At 56.5% G+C, this 24,103-nt stretch overlaps 2 protein-coding genes and 2 long non-coding RNA genes across 5 annotated transcripts in view; 2 read left to right on the top strand and 2 right to left on the bottom strand.

Annotated features, from left to right (window-relative positions):
- COL4A2 (collagen type IV alpha 2 chain) overlaps positions 1-1,739 on the top strand; it is a 160,139-nt gene extending 158,400 nt beyond the window's left edge. Inside the window, exon 48 of the mRNA XM_043478324.1 lies at positions 669-1,739. Within this exon, the coding sequence (XP_043334259.1) occupies positions 669-926 (258 nt within the window). The 3' untranslated portion in view covers positions 927-1,739. The remainder of the gene's footprint in view (positions 1-668) is intronic.
- Positions 1,039-3,513, bottom strand: LOC122447626. The gene is made up of 2 exons (XR_006271311.1): positions 3,323-3,513; positions 1,039-2,913 (listed from the first exon to the last, which is right to left on the bottom strand). It is a non-coding gene; the product is annotated as an uncharacterized LOC122447626 (long non-coding RNA).
- A 5,542-nt stretch (positions 3,514-9,055) lies between these two features.
- Positions 9,056-24,103, bottom strand: part of RAB20 (RAB20, member RAS oncogene family) — a 30,638-nt gene continuing 15,590 nt past the window's right edge. For both annotated transcript variants that reach the window (XM_043478326.1, XM_043478327.1), the window contains exon 2: positions 9,056-10,045. In XM_043478326.1, coding sequence (XP_043334261.1) covers positions 9,507-10,045 — 539 coding nt within the window. In that variant the 3' untranslated portion in view covers positions 9,056-9,506. The remainder of the gene's footprint in view (positions 10,046-24,103) is intronic.
- On the top strand, positions 15,422-19,098 carry LOC122447625. The gene is made up of 3 exons (XR_006271310.1): positions 15,422-16,732; positions 17,231-17,570; positions 17,881-19,098. It is a non-coding gene; the product is annotated as an uncharacterized LOC122447625 (long non-coding RNA).

Below are 24,103 nucleotides of genomic sequence, written 5' to 3'. Positions count from 1 at the left end.
CTCGGCAGTGAGAGCACAGTCCTAAACACCGGACCAGCAGGGAACTCCCTGGTGATTGATTTTAAGAGTCTGGTTCTGACCCCCATATTGATTTTATCTTTATTTTATTGAAGTATAGTCGGCTTACGTTGTCTTAATCTCCACTATACGGCAAAGTGATTCAGTTACACGTACATATGTTGTTCAGTCACTCGGTCGTGTCAGCGCTTTGGGACCCCATGGACTGCAGCACGCCAGGCCTCCCTGTCCATCACCAACTCCTGGAGCTTGCTCAAACTCAAGTCCACTGAGTTGGTGATGTCATCCAGCCTCTGTCGTCCCCTTCTCCTCCTGCCCTCAATCTTTCCCAACATCAGGGTCTTTTCCAATGTGTAGGCTGTTCACATCAGGTGGCCAAAGGATTGGAGCTTCAGCTTCAGCATCAGTCCTTCCAATGAACACCCAGGACTGATCTCCTTTAGGATGGACTGGTTGGATCTCCTTGCAGTCCAAGGGACTCTCAAGAGTCTTCTCCAGCCCCACAGTTGGAAAGCCTCAATCACACATACATGCATACACAGTCTTTTTCACATTATTTTCTAAGATGGTTTATCACAGAATATTGTGCAGAGTTCCCTGTGCAAACAAGCTAACGTGTTGGCATCTCTTCCGCCCTCTCCCCCGCGCAGCACACGGCCGCCGGTGACGAAGGGGGCGGCCAGTCGCTGGTGTCGCCGGGCAGCTGCCTGGAGGACTTCCGCGCCACGCCGTTCATCGAGTGCAACGGGGCCCGCGGCACGTGCCACTACTACACCAACAAGTACAGCTTCTGGCTGACCACCATCCCCGAGCAGACCTTCCAGGGCACGCCCTCGGCCGACACGCTCAAGGCCGGCCTCATCCGCACGCACATCAGCCGTTGCCAGGTGTGCATGAAGAACCTGTGAGCTGCGGGCGCCAGCCGGCCACGCCCCGGACACGCCCCCGGATGCCCGGGACACGCCCCTTCTCCTGGCCCGTGCAGTCCGGGGCCACTTTGGTGCTTTTCTTAACTTATTACCTCAGACGCCGACCCCTAAATTGACTGCTTTTTTTTTTCTTTAAAAAACAAACCAAAAAGAGAAAAAGGTTACCAAAGGAATTCAGCACCAGCACTTGGACCGATAGGCCCTTGTCCCCCGCAGGCGCTGCCTGCTCCCCCAGGTCTGCAGGACACCCTGTGCCCCCAGCACGGGAGGCGGTCCACCTCCCGCTCAGGCCGTCCCGGACTGCCCCGCGCTCGGCGTCGCTGACGTCCTGCTACGCACCCGTGTACTCACCGCGCCCCCAGCCACCGCTGTTAGCCCATTTTCTGAACTCACTTAAGGCGGGTGTGGACGGATGAGGCCGCTCAGCCCGCGGGCTCCCGGGGGTGGGCCCAGGCCCCGCTCCGTGAGCCCCCAGGACGCGCACCGTCCTCTCGAACGCCGGTGGCGTGAAGGACCCTCGTCCCCCAGGAAGGCCGACTGCGCCTCCTTGTGTCTGAAAAGCCGCTGCTGTCGGCGCCCCGCCATCGCGCTTCCCACCAGGTCCTTCCAGACCTCCCCGCCGTCCGCAGCGAGTCGGCAGACTCCGTGCGGCAGGCAGAGACGCCCCCGCCGCCCCGGGCTGGCCTGAAGGTCCACCCCCCCCTTCTGTGCGCTGAGCTGTACCCCTCTGACTACCGCCTCCTCTGTAACCAGCCCAGAATAAAAGTTACTTTTCAACATTTTTATACCCCACCTTGTTGCCTGCCTGATTTTCTCAAGTTCGTAGGGCACGAAGTTTGCGCTGAACCGGGAACCCTGCATCCCGGCCCAGCTGCGCACCGCGCTGTTGTTTTTTGCAGGTCTCAGCAGACTGAACCGAAGCCTGCGGTATCATCATTAGCTCCTCAGGGAGCTGTATTTGTGTTTACAATGTGGTGATGTTTACGGAAAACACTCCCAACCTGCACTCACAGGGGTTAGGAGAGAGGTACCTCTAAACACGCTGCCAAAGTCATTCAATCTGCCCCAGCATAACATCCCAAATCAAATCCCAGAAATCAAATCTCCAAGACACATTTCTGCCTTCAGTTTCTCCGGAACCTGGCTGACGCCTGGGCATCCGGCTCACAGAGTTTATTTTTACCCTTCAGAGCTCAGTCTCACGTTAGACCTTCTCTGAGAACAATTTGTACAGTCACAAAGTAAGCATTCCATGTGATGATGTTATTTGAACGTGATCAGCCCTGGGCTGGCCTGCCTTCCCCGGCACTGCCCAAGCCAAGGACTGTGTGCCCGAGGGTTAAGTGAGGACGTGACTCCAGGTGGGAAAGAGGGGGCCGGGTGGAGGGACGCTGCCTCACTACAGCGCTCAGGGCTCAGTCCACGCCCCCATGCTGGGGAAGGCCACACAAGGACCACTGATGGGGCAAGGCACATTTTCCACTTCCAGCTCTTGCCCCCAGGGGCCAGGCTGGGTCACAGGTTCAGGGGTGCTGGGCGGGCTCTGAGCACCCCAGGGGAGGCAACAGAACCAGGTGAAGGTGATGGGCATTATGGTAGGCTCCACCTGTGCGCAGCTGGTTTCCATAGCAACAGTTATAGTGGGACGCTGAGCCCTTAGAGGCCGAGGCTGCGGCCTGAATGATGCCCACACAGGAGGCTGGGGGCGGGGGGCAGCTGCTCTTGCCAGACCCCAGTCCCCGAGATCGCGGGGTGGTCATGACACTTGTCACAGTCCTGAAGATTCCTGCTCGATTTGGTCTAGCCTCTCCTTTTAATTGAATGAAGGATTCTTTAGATTCTATGCTGTTTCACAGTTTACAAAAGGTTCTCACGCATGGTCTCCTATGGTTTAGCTTTGCCTCCGTGTGGTTCCCAGGGCATTAGGCACCCAGCATTAAACACCACAAAGTCCTGGACTTCACGCCTGAAACACATAAGGAAAGAAGACCAAGACAGGGTCTCGATACATAACTGGACGCCAAACTGTAAACCAAAAAATATAAACCAAGTACAGACAGATAATCCGTCTCTGTCTGTGCATGAGCCCAGGATTCCGCACAAGTGTCGCTATCACAGGTGAAGATTCCTGGTCTGAATTCAAATAGCCAAGCTTCTGAACCTTGAAAGTTCAAGCTGCCCTTCCCGTGAGCATGCTGCATGCGATTTCTCTGGTCTAGTTTCTCAGGGCTAAGAACAACCACTAGCCTGGAAGCTAAGGGTCCTTGAGTGGTCAACACTGTCCCCACTTTGCAGGGACAGTGAGTGGGTGCCCTGAGGTCAGAGTCACTAAGATGGCTGTCCCCACCCCTGCCACAGACGGCGCCCAGACTCACGTGAAACCACACGAGACGCCTCTGCGCATCCTGGCAAGTTTGAGGGGCACCGAGAGCCAGGCTGAGCCCGGGAGGATTGCTGCGGCTCCCGCTGCCCGAGAAGAGCCAGTCAGGAGGACCCCGGGGCAGGTCTGCGCTCAGGGCCGGGGGCCCTCAGGAGAGCTGAAACAGACCCCGCAGGCCACGGTGGCGTCCTGAGCATTAAATCCACTCCTGTGCGTGGAAGGGCCTGCAGAGAGCTGGCGTGCACACCCTCCTGCGAATTTGGTGTCAAGTCCCAGCCTCAGGAGGAAGGGGGTGGAGGCTCCCTATCGCAGGGGGGTTTTAAAGACGTTCCCATGGAGACGAGTTATGCAAACTAGGCCGTGCGTGGGACAAGCTAGAACTGCTCTGCAAATAAATTCCTGACGTGCATGAAAAGGGTGACGCTGGGCTGCAGGAGGACGATGAGACGGCAGGGCGAGCCCAAGCGAACAGTCCGAAGGCTGTAAGTTCAAGGACGCGGAGCCCCCACAGCCCCGGAGCCACACAGACAGGTGCCCACAAGCCGCTGGGGAGGCGACGTGAGCACAGAGATTCCACCTGTTCCACCTGTACCCAGGGACACCCGGGCTCAGGCCACACCTGGCACCGGCCCCACCTCCAGGCGGCCACTCCCAGAAGGGGCCGTGGCTCGTTCTTTAAAAAGAGGAACAGCGATTGCAGGCACGAAGCAGAGAGGGAGGGGAGGATGCGGACGTGGGTGACTTTGGAGATGAGGGGCCCGCCCCGGCCCCCCTCACTGTGGTCCCGCCGATGCAGCCGCGACCTCAGCCTCCACTCCAGCCACACGGTTGGGGGAGGGGGGCGCAGGGACCACCCTCCAGGCACCACCCGGCAGGAACGGCCCTTGTGGGCACCCGGTGACTTCCAGAGCAAAGAGCGAGGCTCTTGGGTCCCACCTGTGTCTGGCCTCAGCTCCCACCGCTGGTATGTTTACTGAAGGCACACGTGCTGGTGTGCACAAGTGTGCACACACATCACACATGCATATACACGTGTGCGCATACACACGTCACATGCATATGTGCACAGAGGCACACACATCCCTCGGAAGAGAAAGCACCTTTTCCGGTTCCCATACCTCCCAAACATCACTCACAGCCACTAAAAACAAAACCTTAAAAAAGCCACACTCGAAGTCATAAAGGCAAAGCTTCGTGAAGCAAATGTGTTCTCGGGTGAATCCGACTCTTTTTTATAGAAGTGAAAAAAAAGGAAAGCAAGGCTCTTCAGCCGGTCCTCCCAGCTGACGGTCACCTTCGGGGACGGTCACTCGTCCTCCCTGCCGAGGACGCTGAGCTTGGGGCCCTCCCGGGCGGCCCCACCCGCCACCCTCCATGAGCTGTGACTCTCGCTCCATTTTACAGCTGAGGAGGTTCCACCTCAGGGGGTGCACCACCGTGGATGAGGGGACACAGCTCGGCCAGGGGCAGGTACTCCACCCCGAGCCCGCTTCCCCTGATGCCGCGCCCACGTCCCCAGATCACCGCTGTTGATGGAGCCCCAACTCCACCCGGGTCCCGGGTGGCTCAGGGTGACTGCAGGGGGGAGGCACATCCCGGGGGCCCCGATGTCCTCCCTGACTGCGCATTGACCCCCGGGGCCTGGCCGAGTGCAGACTGGCTCACGGAAGCCGTGCTTCCTTCCACAGCCAAGTTCAGGAGCCAAGGGCCTCCGGGTGAAGGCAGAATGGGAGCCTGTGGGTCATTCGATGCGTAAACAGCCTTAAAATCGCAGCCACTTCCCAGAGGCCCCTGGGCTAGGTCCAGCTTTCCCAAGAGGGAGACCCACACTCTCAGCTGGAGCTGACCTCCCTTACTGCACACGTCAGAAGACTCCCCTCTGCCTTCTACCTGCAGGCTACTGGGGAGGAATTCCTGTGCTCAGATTATGAGGACGCTGTTCAGGGCTCCCCATACCTCCCTCCCACCCCAAGGACCTTGCCCCCAGCTAGGAGCCCCCGATTCACAGGGAGGAACGAGTGGATGACGCCCAGGAGGAGGGCGGGGTCCCTAGACATGCACCACAGGGTGTCCAAGATGACGGAGTCCCGGGGACCCGCCCAGATCTCCTCCCTGAGGTGCTGGCGGCCCTGGACCCGTGAGATGAGCACCCAAGTGACTCCCCCTGGGCCCCCTCGACTCTGCCAATGGACAGGACCAGATGGGGGTAAAATGAAGGGCGCACCTCGTCTTGGGCAGCGGGCGACTGCCCTTTAGAAACCTACACAGCCACGCCGACCTCCAGAAGCAAGGCGGCTCCGGGATGCCAGGCCCTAGACTTGAGATCGATGGGGGCCTCCATCTCTAGCCGCTGGGGCTCTGGCCCCAGAAGCACCTGTCCTTACACTGGGCCTGGGTCCTCACACCCCCACACTAGCTGCCTTCCAGATCGTCCACCTGGGTGAGGGCCAGTGAGTTCAAGGCCAGTCCATGCAAGGGAAGAAGGTCCTGCAAATGGACAAGGTTGACCTTTCTCTAGCCCCCAGAGCAGACACACCATGTGCAATGTCTACACCGCAGACCCATGAGTGGCGTCTACACCGCAGACCCAGCAGCCCTGCCCAGTTCTGACAGGGCAGCATAAAGGATCCATCTTGGAGAAGCAGGAAAGATGGGAGCAAACCCCAAGGGAACGGGTTTGATCTAATGGGGGCGGGAGGGGGGGAAGCAGAGAAGGGCCGGCCCCCCCAGTTACAGGAAGGAAAGAACCGCCGTAGCTGGAGCGGATCCTGTGCCGCAGCCCTGCAGAGGCCACCCCGGCTCCCTCGCAGGGCCCTGCTCCCCGGGCCCTGCCTCCCTCGGTGACTCGTGGGCACTGTGGTCGTTCGTGGTCATCAGTGCAGCCGCTCTGCACGTGCAGAGCCAGCAGAGCTCATGGGAAGCACGGGTCAGTCCAGCCCCTTCCCTCTGGAGGACTGGACCATCTCCGATCCACTGCCCATGGCATCATGGGCTCTGAGCCCCGCTCGCCTCGGCCAGGGGGAGACCTCGCTGGAGGCAGAGCTGCCGGATGTCTGCAGGAGGGCTTTCCAGAACAGCAGGTAGAGCCCATTCCACCAGGAGGGCGGGTTCAGAAACGACCAAGCTGCTCTCCGAAGATCCCAGCCTCGCAGCCTGTGAAAAGGGGGACCCATGTTTCCAGCACCCAGATCACAACATGCGAGTGTGCATGTGTGCTAAGTCAGTTCAGTTGTGTCCGACTCCTGGCCGCCCTATGGACTGTAGCCCACCAAGCTCCTCTGTCCATGGGATTCTCCAGGGAGGAATAGTGGAGTGGGTTGCATGCCCTCCTCCAGGGGGTCTTCCCGACCCAGGGATCAAACCCGAGTCTCTTATGTCTCCTGCATTGGCAGGCAGGTTCTTTACCACTAGCACCACCTGGGAAACCCAGATTACAACATAAGCATCCTCTAGTCAAGGCTATGGTTTTTCCAGTGGTCATGTATGGATGTGAGAGTTGGACTATAAAGAAGCTAAGTGCTAAAGAATTAATGCTTTCAAACTGTGGTGTTGGAGAAGACTCTTAAGAGTCCCTTGGACTGCAAGGATATCCAACCAGTCCATCCTAAAGGAGATCAGTCCTGAATATTCATTGGAAGGACTGATGCTGAAACTGAAGCTCTAATACTTTGGCCACCTGATGCGAATAACTGACTCATTGGAAAAGACCCTGATGCTGGGAAAGATTGAGGGCAGGAGGAGAAGGGGACGACAGAGGATGAGATGGCTGGATGGCATCACAGACTCAATGGACATGAGTTTGAGTAAACCCTGGGAGTTGGTGATGGACAGGAAGGCTTGGTGTGCTTCAGTGCATGGGGTGTCAAAGAGTCGGACACGACTGAGAGAACGAACTGAACCAAACTGAAGCTTCCCATGAAGGATGCCTCAAGGCCCCTAGGAAACGCCTGACCTGGAGCTGCCGTTGAGAAGGAGGTTTCCCGGGACACTTGAGGGAAAGCTCAGAAGGTAAACCCAGGGCCATCTGTGGCCTCCCAGCCCCAGAGCATCTGAGTCTGAACTTGGGAAGGAAGGAAGGAAAGAACATTCGAGGTCCCAGCCGAGGACCCCCTCCTTCTCCAACAGCTGGCTCACTAGGGCAGCTGAAGCCTCCTGGTCAGGAACTGATCCCTGAGAGGTCACGGCCAGAAGCCCATGCATGAGCTCAGACCCTGGGACAGTCTCCCTGGCCAGAGCCCAGGCCGGCACCCAGGGTCCTCTTGGGGTGGAGCCCAGAGCGCAGCCTGCTCTTCAGGGCCACCGTGAGGGTGCAAGGCTCACGCGCTGTTGATGGAGAAGGTGCAGTCCTTGGCTCTCCTCCAGGACAGGGGTCATGCAAGGCCACAAGCCGGGGATGCTCAGAGCAAGACAGTGCAGGGGCAAAGGGCCACGAGAACTCAGCCACCCTGACTTCAGAGACAGAAGTGACTTCACAGGATGCTTCCCTCCACAGCCTTCATGATGGGCTCCTGGGTCTCCCAGAGCTCTCCCTAGCAGAGACACTTTATGGAAAAATAAATACACCTTCCACCCACTAAATGGGAAACTAATCTACGTCAACGAAAAGTAACCGAATTGACCCCTTTTCTCTTTGGAATGGGCTACAGTTCTCAGATGTTGTAAAGAGTCTGCCTGCGACGCAGGAAACCCGGGTTCAATCCCTGGGTTGGGAAGATCCCCTGGAGAAAGAAATGGCAACCCACTCCAGGATTCTTGTCTGGGAAATCCCATGGACAGAGGAACCTGGCGGGCTACAGTCCACGGGGTTGCAAAGAGCCGGACACAACTGAGTGACTAACACATCTGCATTATATTTTTGTTAGATAACAAAGCTTTAAAAGCGGAGATGGGCAAACATTTTCTGTTAAGGGCCAGAGAGCGACTCCTGTGGGCTCTTGATGGACAGGATCTCTGCTGAAAATTCTCAACTTGGTCCTTGTAGCCTCTGAGAACATATAAAACAGATAGGCGTAGCTGAGTGCCAATAAAACTTTATTTATAACAATAGGCACGGTTTATCTGGCCCAAGAGTGTAGTCTGATAACTTCTGCTTGAGACACTTGGGGGGTTTATTTATATGTTTAGATGGAATATCTCCATGACTCTTAGTCCTATGATCTGGACAAAGGCAGAAAATATGTGTAAGTGGACAATTTACGTTTCCTAAAGTGGTTTGAGTACTAAATTTGAAATGAGTGACAGTGTAATTTTTTTTTTTTTTTTAGTGAAGGAGAGGAAAAATCACAGATAAGACGACTCGTGTGTGTGGGGGTGGGGGGGGGCAGGTCTTCTTTGTGTCAGTGCCTCCTGGACACTGGCCTGGGGAGTGCAGGTCAGCTGTCCTCCATTCTGCAGAGGCAATGAGGGCCTGTTGTTGATGCTATTTTTGTTTAATCTCAAGTTGTGTCCGACTCTTTGTGACCCTGGACTGTAGCCCACCAGGCTCCTCTGTCCATGGGATTCTCCAGGCAAGAACACGGGAGTGGGCTGCCATTTCCTCCTTCAGGGGATCTTCCCCACCCAGGCAGATTCTTTACCAAGAAGCCCAATGAGGACCTGGGTAAGAATTTTGTCCCGGATGCTGCAGAAGTGTGAGGTCATGCTTCACCCACAGCCCACGTGAGAAACTGCAGGTCCGTGTGACAGACACTAAAGCCCATGGGGGCACAAATGAGGTCTAAACCAAGGCTCTTCTTAAAATAATTTTTAATAAGAAAGTGGCTCACAATGCTGCAAACAATATAAAAACAGCGATTCCTGATTTTATATAAATTAACACTTGTCAAGAATCGTTTCGAGGCATCAAGATACAAGTACCGAACGGCTGGATCAAAGGTAAATCACAGTGACGAGGAACCTTGGAGGGTCACGCAGGTGCGGAGACCAGGGGACACGTGTCAGAGGCCAGGTGTTAGGACGGGGCAGCGAGGGGACGCTGGCTCTGCAGGTGGCTCCTCCGGACGATCCGTCTGCTCCCCACCTCCCGGGGCGGCGATGGACGCGGAGGCCCGGTCACACGGCCCTGGTCTCGGGGACTGGCTGGCGCTTCCTCCCGGCCCCTCCTCCATGTGCAGTCCTACCGAGTGACCCCCGATCGGCTCCTCAGGCCACCCGGGTGCCCGGGGCCGGGCCGGGGCGCGTCAGGAGCAGCACCCGGATCTGGTCCGTGCAGGCGGCGGGGCGCTGGCGACGTCGACGGTCTGCGGCGGGCCCTGGGCCCTCTGCCGCAGGATCACGGGCACCACCATGTCGAACACCGTTTCAAACAACAGGTCCACGTTCTTGCCGGTCTTGGCGCTCGTCTCGAAGCACATCTGCTCAGCGGCCGGCACGTCCTTCTCGTCCAGCATCTTGTACTTGAGGATCTTCTTGTAAAAGGCCACTGCGTCCTCCAGCTGCACCTGCTTGGACAGCCGGGGGGCCGGGCAGCCGCCGCCGCCGCCCGCCTGCCCGGGGCCATGTTCTCCTCCCTGGCCGCCCTCCCCGGGCGCCTCCTCACTCAGGTCCACCTTGTTGCCCACGACGGCGAAGAGGCAGTCGGCGCTGGCCGTGTCCGTCAGGCCCAGGAACCGGTCCTCCAGCTCAAGCAGGCTCTGGGCGTGGTTCACGTCGTAGGTGAGGATGACCGCGGCCGCCCCCCGGCAGTACATGGAGCCCAGGCCGTGGAACTGCTCCCGCCCTGCGAGGGGAGAGAAAGCGGCTGGTTATCTCTCCTGCCTGGAGGCGCCCCCTGACCGTGCACGAGGGACCCCCGGGAGGGACCATGGATGGAATTGTGACCCCAAGAGTCGGCGCGGCTGCGGCTGAACCAGATGGAGAACCTGCTGTGCAAAGACGGGGTGACGGCCGGTCCCCACGCCAGCAGTTCCCGCACAGTCGTGTCCACCCACGGCAGAGAGCCCGCAAAACGAGGCGGACACCCGCGCCCTGCTCTCCTCCTCATGGGCGGCGGGGGCTCCTATTCCTGCATCTTACTCCTGGGTGCTTAGAGGAAACGCTCCCACCAGGGTCTGGCTTCTGGATGACGCAGTCGGGACCCCCTCCAGGCGGGGCCTTCAGCCTCCCTGGCCCGCCCGCCTACCCCCGCCCCCAGAGGGCTCACTCAGCCCCCAGAGCCCCAGGCCCTGCCCCGCCTCTGCGACCACCACCCCAGGCTGCGGGCCTCCCGGAGGAGGAGCTCAGAACGCACACACTAAGGAAACACACTCTACTGTAGGGAAAAGAGGGCAACTCGGGTTTCAAGCCAAGCCGGGTGCTGCCATGCACACCACACGCAACGCAGGCAGGGATGTCTCCCCACCGCGGGCGGGCCCTCCCCGAAGCCTGTGCCCCAGCTGTCCAGAGCGAGAGGGAGCGGGGGAGTAGGTCCAGGGTCCCTCACATCTCCTGTCTACCCCCTCCCCTGCCCACGGTCACCCATCAGGGCTGCAGGAGCCCCAGGGGCAGCCCCCAAGGGGGACGGAGGTTCAAGGAGGACCGGACGCCAGGACACAGTGCCGGACGGACCCCGGGAGCCCAGAGAGCCTCACCCAGCCCGAGGCCCTCTTTGCCTTTTCAGTTTTCAGGGTGTTTTCTGAGCTGGGCAGTCACAGCCAGAACACAGCATGGCTCTCCCGTGGGCAGACCTCCTCTCTGGTCCTCTGGGGGAGGGTGGGCACCCCCGAGGGCTTCTGCTGTGACTTTCCAGGGGGCCCCCGGCCCCCCTTCAGGTCCGCCTGAGCCCCGGCGCATTCAGCACAACCCTGAGGCCTGGAGGCCTCAGTTACGTGGCTGATAGACACCCGTGTGCACAACGACACTCAGGGCGATTAAGCTCGCTGCACATGTGAAGCCACAAAAATCCCTCCAGTTTGTTTAGAAAAAGGAAAAGCAGGGTGTTTTCTTATGTAAGATTTCTTGGTTTTGTACCAGCTTGGTCTGATGTGCTGGGTGGTGGAGCCTCGTTCATGTCAGAGGCTAAGATGACACCCTCCCCCCATCTCAACTCCCACCTTTACTGAACTGCAGACTCCGGGGGAGGGGGTGATGGGGAAAGCGAGGGGGTGAGGACAGATGAAGGGAGGGGAGGGGAGGGGGGAGGAGGCAGGGGGACGGGGGAGACCCGAAACCCTGATGCGTCAAAGTCCCGAAGAACTGAAATTCCATCCCACTTGACTCCCTTCATTCTCCCATGTCAGATCGCCAGAAGCGCTGGGTGTGAGAGGCCCAGACCACAGACGGCGGCAAGACAGTGCCCCTCACACCGGGGACCCCAGCGTCCACGTGGGACCGCATTCGTCCCCGGGTTTTCCCAAACGCCCCCTGGTTCCCCTTCTTCCTCATTCAGGACGGGCAGATGGCTCAGAGTGCATGAAGGGCAGCCCCTAAATGCAGGAGGGGCCCCTTCCGGAAGGCCTCCCAGGCCCCCCTGCACGGGTGGAGAGAGACCCGCCACCCACCCCCGGGCCTGCGTGTGGAGCAGGCGAGCAAGCCAGACTCCGCGCGCCAGGCCTGTTCCGGTAGCGCCGACCCTCGGCTGAGTCACACTGGCTCAGCACCTTCCGTAAAAGAAGGCTGCCTGCCGCCTGGAATACGCTGGAATGTGCATTCTCCCGGCTCTGGCCTTCGAAGGTATAACTCATTTCCATTCATCTTGAGATAAAAGGTTGCAGAACAGAAAAATAATGATTGTCTTGTCAGAGGCGGCACCGGACCTGCAGACAACGGCCAGAACCAGGGGCCCCAGCACAGAGAAGCTGGCATCAACCAGCCCGGCCCCTGCCCTTCTAGAAGAAACTGGATTGCAACTCGGGGAAGGTGGGTCTTGGGGACGACAGTCGACCACATTCTCGGTCTGCTGGGTGTCCGAGCAGAGTGGCTACTCCTGGCCCCAACAACCCATCCCTCGATTTACTGGCCTGTCACGCGGCAAGCAGCCCAAGGGTGGACTCCGTAACAGGGAGACCTCTCTGGGCGTGTCCCGCCTCCCACGGAGGAGCCCAGGAGAGACCCCTGGACCACTTGCCCACACTGCCTGGTGTCTGCGGGGCGCGCCGTCCTTCAGAACATCCTGACACGCCTGCCCCGAGCTGGACTCTGACCTCCGCAAGAACAGGGCCCGAGTCTGCCTTCATTCCTCGCTGGGGTGTGCGGGGTGCGGCAGCACCAACGCCGCCTGGCCCTGCCCATCCCGCCCCGGCCCCCGCAGGTCTCAGGTGGATGTGAACCTCTCAGGTCAAAGTTCAGTTGTAGCACCCAGGCCAGCAGGGAACCAGCGGCCCCCAGGCAGTCCCTCCTCCCGGAGCCTCCGGGCTCTGTCCTCCCAGCCCCCGAAGCACCCCAGCCTCTCTGTGCCTGCCGGACCTTCCCCCCCAATTTCCTCCTGGAAGGACAGGGTGTGTGAAAGAGGTAGATGGCAGGCAAAGCTCCGGGAAAGGCGGGTCAGTGTGGGATCGTCCGCCCTCACACTGGACGCGGATGAGAAGACGCCCGGTCAGCGTCGGCAGAGAATGGACGTCCCCCTGTCCCGACCTTGTGCCTACACAGCTCAGCCGTCTGCGTGCATGGCTGTCCCGTCTGTCCCCGTCTGTCCCCAGGTGACACCAGCGCTTCAGCCCCGGCATCCTGCACCTGACCCCCTGCCCCTCAACCCACCCAGGGCTCCCCCATTGGGCAGAGCACCGAGCCCCCAGCCCGTCCCGCCAGCAGCCCCTGGCCAGGCTGTCATGGTCCCGGTTTCTAGTCCAGGGTCCAGAGGCCCCCGCTGACCACATCGGGGCAGAGCGCAGGAGTCCGTGGCCTTGAACCGGGAGAGGGGGCGTATCTGTCCCCAGCATCCTCTAACCGAGAGCTGGCATTCCCTCCGCTCCAAGGACTGCAGGCAAGCAGAAGCGACAGCCGGAAGCAACCCCTGCGCTTCACCGCCGACCGCAGTCACAGCGGCTTCCAAGCCTCACTACAGCCGTGTGCGTTTACCGTCAGCTCAACATCTCAACGGCCATTAACCTGCCAGTAAGGAAACCCGGTATTCTGGCCAAACTTGGCACTTTACTGCACGTGTTTAAATACAGTACTCAGAGAAAGGGTCGTGGGCACATGCCACTCGGACACAAGGGAAACCCTGGCACAAAGGAAATGAAGAACATTTGGTTCAGGGTCTTTGGAGCATGGGTTGAAGGCATGACACCCCCACGCGTGTGTTTATGTAAAACACAGTGGCCTTTGCCAACAAATCAGCCTTCAGTCAAATGGCCAAGAAACGCAAACGAGTTCCACGCAGTCATTCTGAGATGATCACATCCTGTCACAGACGGTAGCCCAGCCTCCTCGGGGGACAGTCTCCTGCCCGAGCGGCCAGCCCTGGAGAGAACAGCCCGCAGAGAAGGGCACCAGGTTCGGGAGAAGGGTCTCAGGGGCTGCATCTGATCAGTCCCCTCCCTCGCTCAGAGAGCAACCCCGAGCCAGGGACCCGCTTCTCCAACAAAACCCCAAGCATTCCCCAAGCGATCTGACAGGGACGCGAGCTGGAGAGGGGGAAACCCGAGCAGGTCTGGCAGGAGGTGGAGGCACGCGTCCCGTGAGCCCCCGGGATGCTGAAGATGAAGCGAGTCCACAGCCGCCAGACTCCCGCCGCTGGAAGGCAGCCCACTACCCTGGGTGCTCCCCACATCCCCTCCTTCTGCACCGACAGCAGGTCGGCCCTCTGCCTAACAACTTCATTGCAAATTTCAGGTCAAATTGCCCTCTATGCCTCCAGGCAGACACGAAACAGCATCCCGCTCCTGTCGTGAACCCCTATGGGAGATGATGACCGAGGCATCTCCCCAAACCAGCAGCAGGAGGCTTTAGTCAGAAAGAAAAGAAAAGAAATGCTGCCCCACCGTTACCACTGGGCCGGGACCTTTCGTCTCACACACACTAACCTCAGACGGTGAGTGGCAGCGAAGAGCGCTGTCAGCTCCCACCCGCTAGATTTCACAAGAGGGTGGAGGGCGGGCACGCCAGTTTCCACATCTGTTACATGATCTTCTCTAAGGACAACAAGGAGACTGTTAATGCCCAAGGCCTAAAATAGCTTTCCTTTCCAATGAAACTGTCTCGCTTGCCCTTTAAAAAAATCAAAAAAGTAAATAATAATAATACCAAAAGAGAAAGCAAAATAACTAGCTGAGTAAGACCTAAAGCATCCCAAATGCCAGCCTGGAAAGAGGTGGACGCAGCTGCTGATCAAACCCTGGATCTGCCATCTACCCATCAACCAACGCAAGTGAGCTGAACGCCGTGACCCCAGCTAAAGAATTTACGATGGTGCAGTTTTCAGGTTTGAAATTCTCAAATCTTGCTCTGGATCTAATCCAGAGCCTTTAGCCCACTTTCCAATGAGCATAGTGTCCATACTAAGACCAGCCAGTCCAACAGGGAACAGAGGCTCTGAACTTGGTCCGAACTGCCTCCAAACGGGAGCCTGGCATTCCTGGAATCATGGAGGCAGTGAGGACCATGAGGGGAGGTGGTGAGACGCGGCTCTCTGCAGTCGGCTCTGGGCATATCTGAACCCGAGGCTCTGGAGCAAGTTTCCCAGGAGTCTGTGAGTGTGTGCTGAGCCGGGAGTCAGGCCCCACATCTGGCCTGCTGTAATGTCAGCTCCTGGACCCCTCGGAACGATGACTTCCCTGTCTGTGTGATGGGCTTGAACTGGGATGCTCACAGGGTCCTCCCCGAACACTCAGATTCTGAGAAGGCATCTATCTCTCTCTCTCCTTCTTTCCCCAAGCCAGGTCCCTGAGCCCTGGCCCCAGAGCAGAAGCTCCAGGCATTCCAGCACTTTCCTCTTCTTCATGGTCCATTTCCGGGGATGTCAGGGCACCGGGCTCACCCTGCACCAGCCCTGAAGGCGCAATGAGAAAAGTCACCAGCTGCTTCACGTTTAACCCACGCAGCAGAGGCTCAGGCTGCCAAGCTTGGCGAACCCACGTGGCCCTGCCGGGCGGTCTCCCTTGGAGCTGGAGACAGGGGCGGGAGGAGAGGCCCAGTGCCTTCACCTCCAGGCTGAGGGCGGTCCGCAGGGCTGCAGAAGGGCCAAAGGAGGGGCAGCCCAGAGCTCTGCGCAGTCTGTGACACTGCTGACCAGTCTCCTGCGTCCTCCGTATTCATACCAGGCGTGCTCTCAGGAGGACGACCTTCTCCCCCTTTCCCGGGGCGCTTGGTCGTGTGACTCCCACCCACTGTGTCACGAGAGCTGAAAACCAGTCCCAGGCAGGAGGACAGAGGTCAGCGGCCACAGCCGCCCTGCCCGGCCGCTGGACAGTGCAGGTCCACGCCCAGCTTCCTTCTCTTTGATGCTGCAGGTGACGGCACCTCCGGCCAGGTGATGACCAGCACTTCAGCCCGAGGGGCACGTCCTTTGGGCTACACAGTTTTAAATAACCAGAAACCATGTCGCAACACTGGCTGCACATTTTAATCATGGGGCGGGGGCAGCTTTTAAAAAATACTGATGTTCTGACTGCCCCCACCCGAAGCACAGGAGCCAGGATCTGGGGCGCGGGTATCCTGCGCCTTTGAAAGCTTGCCTGGTGGACGTGCTGTGCCCCTGGAAGTGAGCGGAAGGGGGAGAAGAGGCAGTCGCTCGGGGTAAATGACCCTTATTCCCGGCCAGCTGAAGAGCAAGGTCCATCAGGAAATGTAAGGGCAGACACTGAAGGACAGAGGAACTCTGAAAACACCCACAGAAACACGGATGTGGCAACATGAAGATAAAAACAGAACCAGAGCCGGGGGCACAGACACACACCAGGGCCATCTCTGAGACGACCCAGCACAGCCCGCAGAAGCTCAGACCAGAGCGAGCCGTGACGCGCTTCCCATCCGAGACGAGTGTAAAATGTGAGATAAAACCCTTCTCCAAAGTTTCCAAGCTCCCCCGCATCACTGTAAACAAACCACCTGAAGGACGACTTTAGTTACGCCGTGCACAGCGTGGTGAGTTTCGACGACGGATTACCATCACAGGCGAGATCCAGAACGTTCCGCCTGCGTGCCTGTGTCCACACTGACAGCAAGCCTGGTGCAAGACCAGCCCGAGGAAACGGCTGCCCCCAGGAGCAGCCACAAAGAACGGATGCCTTAAGCTCCGTCGTGCAGGGTCCGTGCGCCTTCCCAGGGTGACAAAGGCGGTCAGCTCTGTGTGGGCCCAGCGCTGGGCACACCTCCACCTGTGTGTGCAAAGCCGCTTCACCGGAAAGTCCACCCTCCGCCCAGAGGCTCCAGTGCATGAGCCTGAGTGGCCGCCACTGAGCTGCCGGGTGTGATGCTTAATCTTACGAGCTGACATGGCCCGGGCGTGGTGCCCGGTCGTGTGGTCTGATCTGCATCTGGGTGTCGCCAGGTGGGTATTTTTGAATGTGATCAACGTCGGCAATCAACTGACTTAGTAAAGCTGATCACCCCCATGATGTGGGAGGGCCTTGTCCCATCAGTTGAAGGGCTTTAAGAGCAAAGACTGAGATTTCCTGGAGAAAAAGGAAGTCCGCCCCCAGACAACAAGCTGAGATATAAGACATCGTGCCTGAGTTTCCAACCTTGGTGCCCAAAAGCTGCTTCCAGGTTTTGGACTCGAGATGCAACAACAAGTCTCCCCGCAGGTCTCCGGCCTGCCAGCCCACCCTGCGCAGTTCAGACCTGCGAACCACACAGTCCCGGGGCCAATTACTCTCCCCCTCCCAATCTAAATCCATCCCTGCCTCTCTCTGTCTGTCTATCTCTCTCCATGTCTGTCTGGCTCTCTCCGTGTCTGTCTGGCTCTCTCAGGAGGATGTGTACACACGCATCCTCCTGGTTCCGAGTCTCGGGTGAAGCCTCACTGACACACTTGCTTCTCTGCCAGGTGTCCCCGTGGGAACACGGCCGCTCGTAAGGCCAAGCCCTGCAGTGGGCAGGACCGTCTCAGCAGCCCGTCTGCCCTTCCTCTCCGGTGCCCTCCCCAGGCAGAGACCACCCCGCCGGCCCCTCCCGCGTGGGTTGGCTCCCCGCTGCCCTCCCGCACCCAGCACCAGCACCACGGCAGCCAGAGGTCAAGCCTCGCAGCCAAACCGGCCGCTGGGCCCAGGGGAAGGGGATGTGGCCGAGAGACTCTTCAGCGACCGCAAGGATCACTCGGACGCGAACTGCCTTAGGCTCCCGCTCCATCCCCGTCACTGGCCTGGCTGCTTCTCCTCCTAAGTCAGGTCAGCAGAGGGAGGAGTCTCCCGCCCCACCTGGCCCGGGGCAGCCCCGGTGTCAGGAAGGAGTAGCGCCCAAAGACCTGCCGCATCCTCTCTAGCCGGGCATCAACGGCCAAATGACCGGCACGGGAAGGACAGGGTCTCCACGTGGGAAGGGCGGGGTCTCCACGTGGGAAGGGGCCTGCATTCACTGGGTGCGGGGCTGGCCCAGCGCAGGGAGGCAAGGAATGAAACCGGGGGTTCATGTTGCTCTTTTCTCGGGTTTCAAGTTATTGCCTCCCTTTTGATCTTTTATTCTTTTGTCCTATAAAAGAGACAGTTTCGAAAGTCACCTCTCCGTCGGCAGGGGGTTCAGTGGCAGGCCCTAAAGATGGCAGCCCTCATCCCCAGATCCTGCGAAGGGAACCTCATCTGGACGCCGCAGGTGTAATCAGGTTGAGATGCATTCGTTAGACTGGAACCTAATCCAGTGTGAACTGTGTCCCGGTAAGAGGAGGAAGTGAGTACCTGCTCCAGGATGCTTGCCTGGAGAATCCTACACGGAGGGCAGCCTGGTGGGCTACAGCCCATGGGGTCGGAGAGAGTTGGACACGACTGAGCAACACACACACACACACACACACACACACACGAAGAGGAGACACACAGACACACTCAGATGGACGATGATGCAAAGACGATGCATCCACCAGCCAGGAACACCACCACCCATCTGAAGCTGGGGGTAGGGGGAGCCTTCAGAGAGAGCACGGCCCTGCCCACGCCCTGATTTCAGACTTCCAGCCTCCAGACCCACGAGACGATGCTTTTCTGTTGCTTTAAGCCACCAGCGTGCGGAGTTTCATCACGACAGTCCCAGGAAACTCTCAGTCCACAAAGGTATGACTCAGGCTGCAGGCCGATGGCCTCCCCATTCACAGATGCCAACAGTCACGAACAAGGACAGCGTCCGCTTGGTGGCCACGAGAACCTTCTGTCCCACCCCCACCACTTCCTCTCCTCTCATGAGCTAGGCGCTCGTGAACTTCAGTGAACCCCCCGGAGAAGTTGACAAGGATGTCGAGATAACAGGAACTCAGACCTCAGGGAAGATGAAGTCACGTGCCGCCTTCTGAGCCCGAGTCAGCAACTCTGCCTGCTTCCTGAAAACAGGCCCTAATTAGCGCACAGAGGTCAGTCACAGCGACAGAAATGCCCAAAGCCGCTTCACCAATTCCAGCCTGACCCCGGGCTGCTCAGACGAATGACCTTTACCCTCTAGGCTGCCTTGCACAAGAAGAAACCACCACCCACGTCTGGCCCACTGTCCTTTTTGAGAAATTCCAAAAGGAAGAGGTGAGGAAGATGGCAAAGAGAACTAACAAACCATCCAGACGAGCAGCAGCGCGTGGGCTGTGTCTTACGAGGGGAGGCTGTCACAGAAGAGCAGGTGAGCTTCAGGGTGACCAGTGTCCCCGCGAGCAAGGGGTCACCTCGCCCAGCAAGCAGAGCAGAACCAGGAGCGAGTCTGGCTCTCAAGCGAGCGCGCTGCGTGTGGATAACTTTCCCGGAGCTCACACGTCTGCAGTGTTCACCACACCCACGCTCGTCACACCCGCGGCCACTGAACCCCTCCCGTCCCCCAGGGTGACTGCGGCCTCCCCCCGACCTCCAGGCCTGATGGAAGCGCTGACAGAGGGGACAAGGGCCAGGGGCACGCAGGCAGAGGTGGTCCTGAGCCCCAGGCACCAGATCTCGGGGCCAGGGGCCAGATTCTGAGCGCAAGGCTGAACTGCCAGATCAAGTCCTTCTCCAAGCTGGGTCAGCGGGACGAGACTGGGCTCGCCTGCTCCCTGGAAGGAGCCCTATGGCCAACCTAGACAGTGTGTTAAAACGCAGAGACATCACTTTGCTGACAAAGCTCTGTCTAGTCAAAGCTATGGATTTTCCAGTGGTCATGTATGGATGTGAGAGTTGGACCATAAAGAAGGCTGAGCACGAAGAATTGATGCTTTTGAACTGTGGTGTTGGAGAAGACTCCTGAGAGTCCCTTGGACTGCAAGGAGATCCAACCAGTCCAGCCTAAAGGAGATCAGTCCTGGGTGTCCATTGGAAGGACTGATGCTGAAGCTGAAACTCCAATACTTTGGGCTTCCTGATGCGAAGAGCTGACTCATTGGAAAAGACACTGATGCTGGGAGGGATTGAAGGCAGGAGAAGGGGACGACAGAGGATGAGATGGTTGAGTCATGTCCGACTCAACGGACATGAGTTTGAGCAACCTCTGGGAGACAGTGGAGGATAGAGGAGCCTGGTGTGCTGCAGTCCACGGGGTCACAAAGACTCGGACACAGCTGAGCGGCTGAAGAACAACCATCTCAAAGTCCAGAAGAGGTAATCACGGGATGCGCTCTGCTATCAGAAACTGAGAAAGCCTAAAGCAAGATAAGCACGCACAGTGTGGAGTCCTCGCAGTGGAAACAGCCCCCTCAGGGTGTGGACGCCCTGAAGCGATTGTGCTCTGAAGGCTCCAGGGGATTTCAGCCTGGCCTCACCAACCGGGTGGGGTGGTCCAGGGACCAGGCGTCTCCCTGGCTGAGCCCCGGTCACCAGCTGGAGGTGAAAGTAGAGCAGCTGAAGAGGAAAACGACAGAATCCTACCCCACAATGTCAGGGAGGGTATCTCTCCTGCCAGAAGGAAGAACTAAAACCTCAGCCCCGATTAACGAATGACCCCAGCCAAGGCGGTGCCTAGGTAGCGTTTTAAAGATAAACTGTTTTAAATCCTATGATCCAGCTGAGTTTGCTTGCATTTACAGGTCTTTTGTTTTCAATCGTCTGTGACCATCAAAAGGCATCCCAAACAGAGCCGTGCTTCACAACACAGAAGGGGTGAGTCTTCCAGGAGTCTGGGAGGCCCCGCAGGCTGACACCAGTAACAGAATGAAAACCAGTTTTGTGGGACTTCCCTCCCGGATCAGTCGGCAACTACTTAACCACAGTCATCCTAACCCATGCCGTACGATGAGGTTTTTTTCCCTTCTATAAATAAAGGAACCCAAACCCCAAATGATTTCCAACTCAAGAAATGCCAACACATGGGAGAGAGGAAAACGTATTTATTTCCACATTTCAATACATACACAACGACATGTACCCAAGTCAGCATCTGTGTCATTTCTGTTGTTTCTGTTTGGCCATTTGAAGTCTGAACAAAAAGCAAGAATACATATGATGTACAAACCACCCAAACAATTACCTGCTCATAAGTTAATCCCTCACCTACGATTCACTGATGGGGCTTTATGAAATCATTCTCAAGGTCAAATAATTAAAACTGGAATCCTCAAATTACTTCATTCTTTTCAGACATAGACTTACTAAAAATAATTCAATAATAAGACCGAACAATTCAAATAAAGGAACATTGTTTAGCAGTCTAGTATTAACAAAAATGGCAAATCCAAAGAAAATACACTTATATAACAGATTTAACTTTAAGAAACAAAAACTCTCACAGACAAGGATATTAAATCCCAACCTCTTTTACCTTCAACAGATACTCTGTTGTCCTGGGAGAATTAATTTTTAAAATGAGATTATCAAAGAAAAAGTCAATTATTTGTGAAATCCTCTACTTATTAGCAGGAAACTAAAAGCATTTCAGATTTTTTGAAGCAAGTTTTAACTTGCTTCAAAGACAAGATTGAACTGCAAATACCATGTTAAGAAAGCTCTTTAACTCTATGAAAGGTTTTCTCAAAATATTAAGTTATCTAAAATGGCTTCTGATCTGGGGTACCCACTCAATAGACACCCTAGGTATTTCTAAAAGAATTTGCTTTTTGTCTTCCTCTCCATAATATAAAGTCTTCTGAGAAATACACAGCACACAACAAATGTTTTCCTGAAACAATCACCTCCCTTACCTAAGGTTTCACTTTCCAAGGTTTCAGATGACACTTGGTCAACCACGGCCCAGAAATATTAAATAGAAAATTTCAGAAATAAACAATTTGCAACTTCTGAATTGTGTGCTGTTTTATTTATTACAGGGTATTGTTATAACTATGGTATTTTATTATTAGTTATTGTTGTTAATCTCTTACAGTTCCTAATTTATAAATTAAACTTCATCAAACGTATGGATGGTGTAGGAAAAACAACTTATACAGAGAGTTTGGTACCACTTGCAGTTTCAGGCATCCACTGAGGGTCTTGGAACACATCTCCCTACGATAAGGGGGGAGCACGGTAATTCTAACCCAAGGGTTAGATTCTGAACAATCCGAAGGAAACAAAGGATTTTACACGTTTACCAAGTCTAGTTATCTCCTGCTCGACAGACTGGGTGTGTCCTAATACAATTCCCTAGAAAGTACATTGTCCACAGACAGATTGTAAAATCAGAAATGCCTTCTGGGGGTGATCAGGTACCTGGATATAACTGCATCAATTAACAGGACAAAAACTCTTTCAAATCAATCATTTCAACGTATTTTGTTTAAACTTTTTTTAAATGTCATTGACAAAAAAAGTATTTTGCTTGAACTTAGATTGTCATAGTTAAATATAACAAAATTATGCTATACAAAAAAGTAAAAATTTTAAATAATTCCCTCAAAGAGTCAAATTCACAAAGATAAAAAGCAAAAAAGCAGTCACTGGGGGGTGAAGGGCAGGGGGTCAGGTTTGTGTTTAATGGGGACTGAGCTTCAGTTGGAAGATGAGAAAGTTCTGGAGATAGTAGTGCTGACTGTCACACAATAACAATAATGAGCTTAATGCCACCAGGCTATACACAAGAATGAGTGAAATGCTAGATTTTACATGTATTTCATCACAAAAAATTCCACGTGGTTAAAAACTGGCAGACAGATGACAGATAAGAAAGATGACGGATAGGTCATGCTAGGTAGAAAGATGATAAATAGATGATAGAACTGCATGTGCAAACAGCGCCAGAAAGCGCCAGTGACCTGACCCTTGCCCTGGACGCCCACAACTCATCTGCCCAAGGCTGAGCAAGCCCAGGCTCCTGACCTGGACCCTGACTTGCGGGTGACCTGCTGAGATGCAGATTCTGGCCTGGAAGGTCTGCGCGGCCGCACCCCCACCCCCGGGCTCCCTTGAGGGGCGGGGTGACTGTAAACCCCGGAGCTCACCGCCCCTGGCCTCAGGGCCCGGGCACAGCGGCAGGTCTCACTCGAGCTGCCAGGCTGTCCATCAGACTGGGAACTAGTGACGTTCGGAACAAACTCTTACGCTGCTGCAGAAAAGGTGCCGATCCGGGAAACAACAGCTCAGCAGGCTCTGAAGAGTGGGAGTGCGGTGGCCTCACTCCGCCCGGGCTGTGTGGGACGAGCCCAGCGCCACGCCGCGTGAGGCCGCCCTGAAACAGGAGCCCGCCGAAGAGCTGCAGTCTCAGTTAGAAACAGCCTCCGTTCACGCTGACCTGCCCGTTCTCAGCACCAGCGGCCAGTCAGACAGGAAGAACCGCCCCTCAGTCCCTGGTTCCTGGAGTCACGGAGTCTCGTTCCTCTCACCCAGCCGGCCGGCGCCCCTCGGAAGGCTCAGAGCCAGCCCTGGCCGAGGGGTCGCTGCGGGCGCCGGGCGGAGTGGCAAGCTAGACATGTGTGCACACATACGGCACATACATGCACATGCGGACACACATCGTATACCTGCCTGCACACACATGCACACACACCCGTTTACCTGCCTGCACACGTGTGCATGTGTACAACATGCATGCACACACGTGTATGCCTACCCGCACATTCATACACATGCATGTGTGTACAACATATATGCACACATGTACATGTCTACCTCCATGCACCCACACACACGTTTACCTACCTGCACACTCATACACACACGCACTTGTACAACACACGTGCATACACATGTACACGTATACCTGCATGCACATGCAGGCACCTCACCCCCACACACAGTTAGTGGCACAGCTCTACAGATCTCAAAGCAGAGGCCAGAGCACACAGCTGCTCGAGAACGCCCGGGAAGCAAGCGGCCAGTAACCGCGACAGGGGCGTGAACACCTGCTAGGTGAGGAAATGCCCGATGACAAGAGTGCTAACGTGGGGAAGGGGACACTGAATTCTGTTAGAACAGGAATGAGACTTGGTCAAGCATTTTTCAAACAATTCCACCCAACTCCTGTTAAAGACAATTTTCGAGAAAGGGCAAGATCACGACTCTCCAACAGACACAAAATAAAGACATGTTCAAGGCCTCCGTTATCTCACTTACTGAGGGAGCCAGACCGGTGACCTAAGCAGCTCAAGGGTCAAGAGGGCACAGGCGATCAGGGGCCCAGACGCGGGGACCCCGGGGGCGGGGGGCGGCGAACAGGAACACGCAGGGAACAGCAGGGATGGTCAAGTCTTGTGCAGACACAGACAAACTGCTTCTCCACATGGAATAGTGACTACCGCATCCCCCCAAATCTACCTCAAGTCCCCAGTGATGTCCCCAGTCACCCACACCTTTTCTTTAGGGCACCAATCACACAGGCTGGGTCTGTCACCAGC

The sequence above is a fragment of the Cervus canadensis genome, chromosome 9 (assembly GCF_019320065.1).
Source record: "Cervus canadensis isolate Bull #8, Minnesota chromosome 9, ASM1932006v1, whole genome shotgun sequence".
Classification (NCBI taxonomy): Eukaryota; Metazoa; Chordata; class Mammalia; order Artiodactyla; family Cervidae; genus Cervus; species Cervus canadensis.
Note: the sequence above shows the minus strand (reverse complement) of the source record. Positions and strands in the feature narration are given on the sequence as shown.